The sequence below is a fragment of the Lagopus muta genome, chromosome 11 (assembly GCF_023343835.1).
Source record: "Lagopus muta isolate bLagMut1 chromosome 11, bLagMut1 primary, whole genome shotgun sequence".
Taxonomy (NCBI): domain Eukaryota; kingdom Metazoa; phylum Chordata; class Aves; order Galliformes; family Phasianidae; genus Lagopus; species Lagopus muta.
The window spans coordinates 6076605-6085485 of NC_064443.1; the positions used below are offsets into that span (position 1 = coordinate 6076605).

Below are 8881 nucleotides of genomic sequence, written 5' to 3' on the forward strand. Positions count from 1 at the left end.
CCCTCCGCAGCCCCCGGGGCCGTATAATAGAGCCGCTGCCCGTCAGGCCGGGTTGGGTTGGGGAGGTGCTGCCCGGTGCCGCGCCCCGTGCGTGCGTGCGGCGGAACGGCCGCGGGCCGGCGGCGCTCGGGGCGGTCCCGAGGCACTCGCGGAGCCGGAGCGGGGGGGGGGGGCCGTGCCGGGCCCTGCCCAGGGGTAGGGCGGGGTAGGGGCGATGGGCAGAGCCCCCGCTGCCCGGCTCCCAGCGGCCGGGGGGCTGCGTTAGGGCCCGGCGGCCGGGCTCGGCTCGGCACGGCCCGGGCGGCGGCGAGGATGCAGCACCCGCTGGAGCTGGGGGCTGCGCACTACTTCCCGGCCGAAGCCTTTCCCGACCACCGCTCGCACCGCTATCGCAGTTTCATGATTGAGGAGATCCTCACCGACCCCCCCGACGCCAAAGGCGCGGCGCCGCCCGGGGAGCTGCTCAAGTTCGGGGTGCAGGCGCTGCTATCGGCGCGGCCCTACCACAACCACCTCGGTATGTCCCGCCGGGGTTGGACGGGAGCGGGGCCGCGGTTCCCGGCGCGTGAGGCCGCTCCTATGGGAGGAGAGCTCGGGAACTTCGCCGCAGCGCTCCGGGCGGGGACGGGGCCGCATGTGCGGAGCGCGGGCTGCGGTGGGGCCGTGGGGAGCGATGCTGTGCGTGGAGAGATGGGGGATGGAAAGTGCGAGCCGCGCGGTGTGGTGTCGGGACGTGGTGCAGGATAGGGTATTAAGGACAGATTTCTTGTTGTGTTTTGGTTTTGGGGGGGGTTGTTTGTTGGCTTTTTTTTTTTTCGGTTGATTTTTGTTATTTTATTTTACATTTATTTTATGTTAACGCGAATATTTAATCTGCGATCGCAAACGCTTTTGCTTCTAAAGCTGTCTTTATCTGCAGAGACGCAGTTCATTTATCCCTCGAAGCAAATGGAACGGGAGGATTCCAAATTTTTGCTTTCCTCTTAAAAAAGAAATCGGGAAAGCATCGAGCCCCGTAGTGGGGAAGTACCTGTATTGGAGCTCTGGGGATTCAGGATTGTTTTAGACACCGGTCTGAAATGCCGGCCCGCACCAGTGTGTGCCCGTGTGTGTTCCTCGGGCCGGGCCCGCCTGTGCTTTTGAAGCCCCCGGGCCGTGCTCGGTGTTAGGATAGCGGTCGCGGTGCTACATAAGGCAGCGTGATCTGCCCACTCGTGCGAGATCCCTGGGCGCTCGGGAGGGCCTCGTACGGCCGCACGTCGGGGCCGAGCACGAGTCTGACGGTGCGGCTGTGGGCCCGGCAGCGCTTGAATCTGTCAGTCGGCACCAGATCCTAAATGGTTCCTAAAGGCTTCCGCGGGTAACGCGAGGATCGCTGGGTGGGTGACTGCCTGCCGCCGGCTGCAGGGTACGGCGTGACCCCGCGGCTGATGTGGGAGAAGGGCTCGGGGCCGTGCGCGGAGCCCAACGCGAGAAGCCTCCGGGGCCGCCCGGCTCTCACGGCCGCTCTCTCCCGCAGCCGTTCTGAAGGCGGAGCCGGCGGCAGTCTTCAAGTTCCCGCTGGCTCCCCTGGGCTGCTCGGGGTTGGGCTCGGCGCTGCTGGCCGCCGGCTCGGGGCTGCAGGGCGGCTCCGCCTCGCCCCACCTCCCGCTGGAGCTGCACCTCCGCGGCAAGCTGGAGCCGGGCGGCCCCGAGCCGGGCAGCAAGGCCAAGAAGGGCCGCCGCAGCCGCACCGTCTTCACAGAGCTGCAGCTCATGGGGCTGGAGAAGCGCTTCGAGAAGCAGAAGTACCTCTCGACGCCCGACAGGTACCGGCGGGGCGGCGCGGGGGCATCGTCCGGAGAGCAGAAGGAAAGCCGCGGGCCGGGCCGGGTCTTACCGCCTCTCTCCCGCCCGCAGAATAGACCTGGCCGAATCGCTGGGGCTCAGCCAGCTCCAGGTGAAAACCTGGTACCAGAACAGGCGCATGAAATGGAAGAAAATAGTAAGTGCCGGCGCCGGGCCCTCCAGGGGGAAAAAATTATATATATCTATGTTTTGATATATGTGTATGTCCCCGCTCCGTGCGGCCACAGCACGCTCCCGGCTCGGGCAGCGGGGACCTTTCCCCACCGGTACCGCGGACCGGAGCACTGCTTTACGCGGCTATCGCTGTGAACTCCCCGCCCCGCAGGTGCTGCAGGGGGGAGGCCTGGAGTCCCCCACCAAGCCCAAGGGCCGCCCCAAGAAGAACTCCATCCCCAGCAGCGAGCAGCTCTCGGAGCAGGAGCGCGCCCGGGACGCCGAGAAACCCCCCGAGAGCCTGGGCTCGCCAGCTGAGGTCAGCCAGGAGGAGTGAGGGTACGGCCCGGCCCCACCGCCGCCGCCCGGGTGCGCGGGGACTCCCAGCGCCGCGCCGGGCCCCGGAGCGCGCAGCCCCGGGCGGGAGGAACTCCGTGTGCAGCGGCCCGGGCGGCAGAGGACGGGGGCAGAGGGCGGTGGGGCCGCGGTCGGAGCACAGAGCGCACGGCTCGGGTCCCGGCCCTGAGATCCACGGTGCGGGGCGGCCGGGGGGCACCGGGTCCGCCCTCGGCGTTGCTCGCTGCGTGAAACCCTGTGGTGCCCCCAGTTACTCGAAAACTGCATTTTATGATCGGTTTTATTAATGCGAAGATATTTACTTTATTTCAATAAAGTATTTTATGGACTATTGCTCTGAGTAATGCTTTTTATTTTCTTTTTAATCGTTTCTTTGTATTTTTGGTTTTGTTTGTTGTTTTATTTTTTTCTTCGTTCTCGGCCACGCGTCACACCCGGAGGCCACCCGGGCCTCGGCCGCGCTCAGAGGGGGAGACGATGGTCGTCATTTCTCTAAGAAATGCGTCATTGCTGTCTAACAGGCGGCTGAGATGCGGCGGCACACCTAAATGCCGCTTTGGGGAAGCGCTGTTGGTGCCGCTCTGGGCAGAGCTCGGGCACAGGGAGCAGAAAACTTCCACCTACCCCCGGGCTCTGCGCTCGTTGAGGCGACGTAGCAAGGAGCCGTGGCACTGTTTCATTTTTAATTTTCTGATTCCTTGCTGTACTTTTTTTTTCCGTCGAAGTTTCGAACGATAGAACATCTACAGCGACATGTAATTATCATCGTCCTGGAAAAAAAAGAGCAACAACAAAATCCAGAAGCGCTGCGGGAAGTGGCGAGCGGCAGGGAGCGATGGAGAGCCGCCCCAGGGCCCGGCCCCGAGGGCTGCGGGCTTTCCTTACAGGGCCAGGCCGAGCCTTGGCTGCGGAACGCTAATTGCAGGGCGCTAATTGCTCTCCTGCTGAGTAATTACAGGCGGTCATTAGCCCGTTCCCCCGGCCCAGCTTGCCCCAGGTGCTCCCCGGTTCCCGCTGCCGGAGCACGTTAAGCAAACCGCCGGGCCGAGCGATGGGGCGTCGGTAAGCATAGGATACAGCCGTGCTGAGTAAACAGGAAGCCAGCTTTTATTCTTACATTGAAACGACTCCTGGATTTAAACAAACAATCGGCTGGAAAGGTTCGGCGTGACCTGGGGACGGGGATCAGCGTCGGGAAGGACGAGGACGGCGCTTTCGAGGAGCGGAACCCCGCGGTCTGTCCGCCTTTTCCCCGTCTCCTCTCAGCCCGTGGTTCTGCTGCAGCACAGCAGCTTCAGCGCAGCCGAAAGGAGGAACCGCGTGTAATTAGAAGGCGGATTCCCGGCTGCCTTTACCTGACTTAACGGACAGACAGGCTGTGCCTAACGTTAAGTAGCGCTTTGGAAACGTTATTCCTGTTGCACTTGTGATATCGTGTTAATATTTTCTTTTCACATTTGAGTAAGTGGTGAACAAGTGATTATTTTTCACAGTCCGTAAAAGCGTTAAATAAGAAAACTCATTTTACTTCTTTTTTCTTTTTTTTTTTTCTTTTTTTTTTCTTTTTTTCTTTTTTTTTCTTTTTTTTCTCCAGACAGCGCTAGGGGAACGCAGCGGCTCCAGGGCGCGTCCTCCCGGGTTGCTGCCCTCGGTTTGGGGACTGGGGCAGGCGGGGTGCGACGGAGCCCTTCTGGAGCCGCGAGCAGCCGCCCGGAGCCGCTTCCCTATGTGTGGCACCGCGGGGCGATGGCAGCATTCCACCGGCCCGGGAGCCGCAGAGGTGGAGCAGTAAGGCTTCAGGCTTCTCCCGGCAGAAGGAAAGATCTCCCCGGGAGCTTCCAGCACTACGGGCAGGGCCGGGAACTTGCTGGCGGCTGCGGGACGGGCGGCCCCGAGCGGTATTCGTGTTGGCTGCCAGCAGGCAGTCCGATGGTGTGCGAGCGGGGTATGAATGGAGAGCCGTGTGCGGGGCACCGCGCTGCTGCGACCTCCGCATCGGTGGAGTTATTCTCCTAAAAACGTTTGTTTTAACAGCGCTGACTTTGACGACAAACTTTCCTTTCGGAAAGAGCTGCCCGCACCACGGCGACGTGCGAACGGAACAGAGCGGCCACACGGATGAGAATTAAAACCAAATTCCTCTTACTACGTGAGAAATCAGCCGAAAGAAAACGAAATTATATCCGACTTAAAGAAAAAAATATCGATATATATTTAATTTATTTTTTTGTATAAAATACTCGGTTCGCTGTAAGCCACTGTTAATGAGTTTCTACGTTGTTCTGTTGCAGCCGTCCCGCAGCGCTCATTCCGCGTTGCGCTCCCGGCGCTCTGAGCCGTATCGCCCCGCACCGCCGCCCGCCCGGAGGGAACGGCAGCGAGCAGGTTGGTGCCAACGCACACACTCCCAATGCAGCCTGATGGCTCCGTTTCTTAATTACCTCTCACAGCTGAACGAAGCGTGACGCGGACGCACGGAGCGCAGCTGGCTGTCGATCACAGCGGCTCGGGGCTGCGGGGCCCGCGGTGCAGAGGCTGTCCGCGCCCGGGGTCGTTCGCAGCGCTGTGCACGGTGCTGTGCTCTATGTGTGAGCCCTGCCGGGCCCGCACCCACTGCTGCGGGCTCTCCCGCTGTCAGCACAGCAGCAGAGGTGCCGCGGGCGATGTTTTCTCTGTAAGCAAAGCAAAGGGCGTGGACCGAGGGCTGGAAAAGCACCATCAAAGCGGTTCCTTCGTACGTCTAAGCACCGATCCGGTCACAGTTAATCGGCGAACGTCACGACGGCTCTCTGAACAAAACGCCCTTCAGGTGAGTTTCCAGCTCCGAAGCCCTACATTGGCTTTTTATGAAGCTTCTCGAGGAAACCCACGCCAGGCTCTGCCCTCCGTCAGCTCCCGGCCGCAAACAGCCTCGCGGGCAGACAGACGGACGGCCTTTGGCACCGGGTAAGGGGAACGGCTGCGGGGAGGGTCGGGGTGCAGGGCAGCCCTGGGCCGGTTGGGGCTGTGCCCGCCGCTGGGCTGCACCTTTCCGTGCGATCCGCAGGGAATCGCCAGAACCGGAGCTCTGCCGTGCGATGACCGCCTCCAGTGACATCGATGGCGTTTGTCAGGGGGCGGATTTCGTGTCCCGAGACGTGTGTGAGTAAGCGCTCAGCTCCGCGCTGGTGGAAACACGCGCTCACAGCCCGGTACGGTTTCACCGGTTTACAAACGCCGTCCATTAAAACACGATTATGTACCAAACGGGTTCTTTCTATGCGAGATCCTCAAATCCGTTGTTTACATTGCACCTATATTAACAAACCACAAAATAAGCCCGTAGCGTTTTTAAGAGAGGTTTTAGGCTGGGAACGTGGAAACTTGCCTGAACGAAATGACACGGAAGCTGAATGAACACGAGGAGATTATCTGTGTCTGAAGGTTGGGCATTAGCCGCAATGAAAAGATTTATTTTTCCGACGCTTTTTTTTCCCCCCAGCTGGTTATTTCCAGGGCTGCTGGCAGTGTAGCTCGCTCTCTAAACAGATACTGAAGCCCGTGTGCTCTATGTAAGGGTGCTATTCAAGGAGGAAGCTCTGAGTGCCACAGAGTGCCTGCTGGGTTCAGGTGCAAATGTTCTTACAGCATTACTCATACTCGAAAAATACTTGTTATACTCAGAAGTTACTCAAACATGACTTGCAGTGGAAAATTGTGTTAAAATAATGTTTCTTTGTGACAACTGATCCCAATCTAATGTTTCATAGCTGATAGCCTGGGAACTTGCCCGTGCAAAGTCTCTCTCCGTCAGAGAAACGAGGATGAAGAAAACAGAGCCATGAGGAGAAGAGGCGGATGTGCAGTGGTTGTTCACACACTGAAAGCTTTGTGTCACAGCAGCTCCGATTCTTTTCTGGAGGCAATTCTGCAATCGTTAGAACTGGCAACCCAACCCCTGCCGTGGCTATTCTTCTATGGCTTACAGCAACCTCCAAACTCGCACCGTGTGTAGTGTGGCTGTTGTGTCAGGTAAGTGTAAGTCATCCTACAGCAGCAGGTTACGTCTGATTTGGCGGTCTAGGAAGTGACTCTCAAAACACAGCAAGGTCTGCAAGCGAGAAGCTGGCTGTTCCATTTGGGCTAAGGGGCTTTTTCCTTCTCTACCACCCAGCTGACTGCCAGCTCCCAGCTGATCCCCCAATTGGCATTTTCTGAGCTACTTAGTAAGAGCTGAATGTGAACCACAAGTACTTTTGAATGCTAACCTCCCATTTACATTGCTTTCCGAACTGAACAGTATCTTAAGTACATTAAAATAGTTTTCAGTAAATGCTTGAACAATGATCATCCTCTTCTCCTTTTTGTCAACGCGAGAGCCGGGCTGTTGGATGCTCCCATTTGCTGGGCAGGGGTTCTCCTTAGGATGCTGGGCCCTAGTGGAGCTCTGGGCTGTGCACCAGTCCCCAAAGAGGTTCAGAAGCTCCTGCTGTTGTTCAGCCTCCTCTGGCTCTGGCTGTTCGAGGTGTGTTACTGCCACAGCTGAGATGGAGATGCCACTGTGAGGATTTTCGTTGTCCTTGTTTTGTTTTTAATTCTGCGATGAAAGTTCCCTATGTGAAAATGTATTCAGACTTGATACTTCCAATTCCAGAAGTTAGAAGTACTGCTTGTTTCTTGATCAGCACGCATTTCTCATTGGAATAGCATACAGACCACACGTTTCATATCTGAATGTCCTCTGCTAAGGTCATAGGTTATTTGAAATTAAAGTTCATTATTCACTGGTATTTGCACTAGTAAAGTACAAGTGCTCAAATATTTGCAGAAAGCAAAAGTGAAGCAGCTGTAAATATGGCTGAATTTGCTTCTGAATTTTAATGAATATTTGCAGAATTTTGGTTTAGCTGTAATGTGTGTGTGTGTGTATGGTACAGAAAGCTTGTAAATTCCAGTGCTTTACACTTCCCAGTGTGTAAACTGCAGCTAAGCCCGCTGGATTTAACTTTTATTAAATGGAAAAATACAGGCAAGTTTGAAAAAAAACAAAAACAAAACCTTTAAAAAATACATAGAACATCACAAACTTTACATAACCACATCAATTAGTGTTCTGTAACCTTCACTGGCTAGCGGGTACAAACAAAATAGTGTCTGGTTGACTCTTTCATCCCCAGCAGGAGCAACGTGAACACTGAACCCCAGGATCCACAGTTCAGGATGAGTTCTGTAAGTCAAGATTTCTCCCTTTGGTTCCAGAGAACTGATTCTTTGAATGGAAGTTAAGGAATTTGTGACGGTCTTCAGGAGACTTTGCCTTAGCCAAATTTTGTATTTGCAGTGTGAAAACAGGCTGTGTGGGAGAAGCATGACTTGGAGTGGGGAAGGAGGAACGTATCAGACTTAACACACAGCTCTCCTTGCAGAATGGATTGGGTGACGCTGGGTCTATATAGATTGCTTAATTGTAGTGTTGCTAGTCTGGGGTGGGTACACTATTAGGTCATGGTAAGTGACGAATTTCGAGAGGGAAAGTTGCCATTTATTCATCCTAATTCTTTTCTCCGTCCCTCAAAGGAAGAGGAAGAAATCAGGATAGACAGAGAGTTGTGTGTGGAAGCAGTGAAAGAAATCTGATAGTGTTCTGGAGAAATATGAGGAGCAGAAGTCAAGAAAGAGTGTTGGATTTCAAAGGAACACAGGTTGTTAGGAGCTGGCAAGCTTGGTCAGGGCAAGCTGTATTGGTACTGCTGGACGATGTGCTCTGGAGACAGCATGCAGCATTGGGTCAGCCACCTCTCAACATCCTCGATGCAGGGAATTTCTGTTTAGTTTTGCTGTTCTTCTAAACCCAGTGGACCAGGAAATATTGAATGACAACAGGTTTCTATGAAGGTCTTACATCTATTTTCCTGATACTTAAAATAAGACTCGTGCTTATATTTCTGCTCTGGGTTTCTGATACTCCCCTCTGCTTTCACTGTTTTTACAGCGCAAAAGTAGCCCGAGGAATCTGGAAGGTGATGGACTCAGTGCGTAGTGCATGCTCCCACTGAGCCCACGGACAGCCAGAAATTCTCACAAATGGCCAGAAAAGCTGTAGATGAAGTGGAAGAGTGATGGTCTGCTGCCAAGAGCTGTAGCATTGGAGAGGGTGTTTGTGGCATTCATGTGGTCAGAAAGTCATACCAATTGTCTCCTCCCTGGACTCACAAATTCCTCTTCTCAGAAAGGGTCGTGTTTTCTGTTTTCCAGGCTTTTAAACACGTAGAAGGCATTTTCTTGTTTCCTTGCTTTTCACCATTCTGCAAGCAGGATTTTTATATATATAACCATTTTTTAACTTGCTGCACTTTCCTTCTACCCTTTGATCTTTACTGTCTCAGTAGATCCCTTTTCATTCTGTTGTATGGTGTATTTTTTAGGTTTGGAAACTGTACTTAATTCTTATTTCAGAAGATGGCTCTTCTCAGAATGAAAAGCAGATTGCCATGAAGGCAATGATGAGATCCTTGTGGTTTGCTGTGAGCCTTGTAGCCTCTAG

The 8881-nt window shown here is 54.9% G+C and overlaps 1 protein-coding gene across 1 annotated transcript; it reads left to right on the plus strand.

Annotated features, from left to right (window-relative positions):
• The first annotated feature begins 222 nt into the window (after positions 1-222).
• On the plus strand, positions 223-3153 carry BARX1 (BARX homeobox 1). Its single transcript, XM_048957418.1, has 4 exons — positions 223-517; positions 1520-1808; positions 1900-1984; positions 2174-3153. The coding sequence occupies exons 1-4, from the start codon at positions 313-315 to the stop codon at positions 2336-2338; spliced, it is 744 nt and encodes a 247-aa protein (XP_048813375.1). The 5' UTR covers positions 223-312; the 3' UTR covers positions 2339-3153.
• Positions 3154-8881: the final 5728 nt, after the last annotated feature.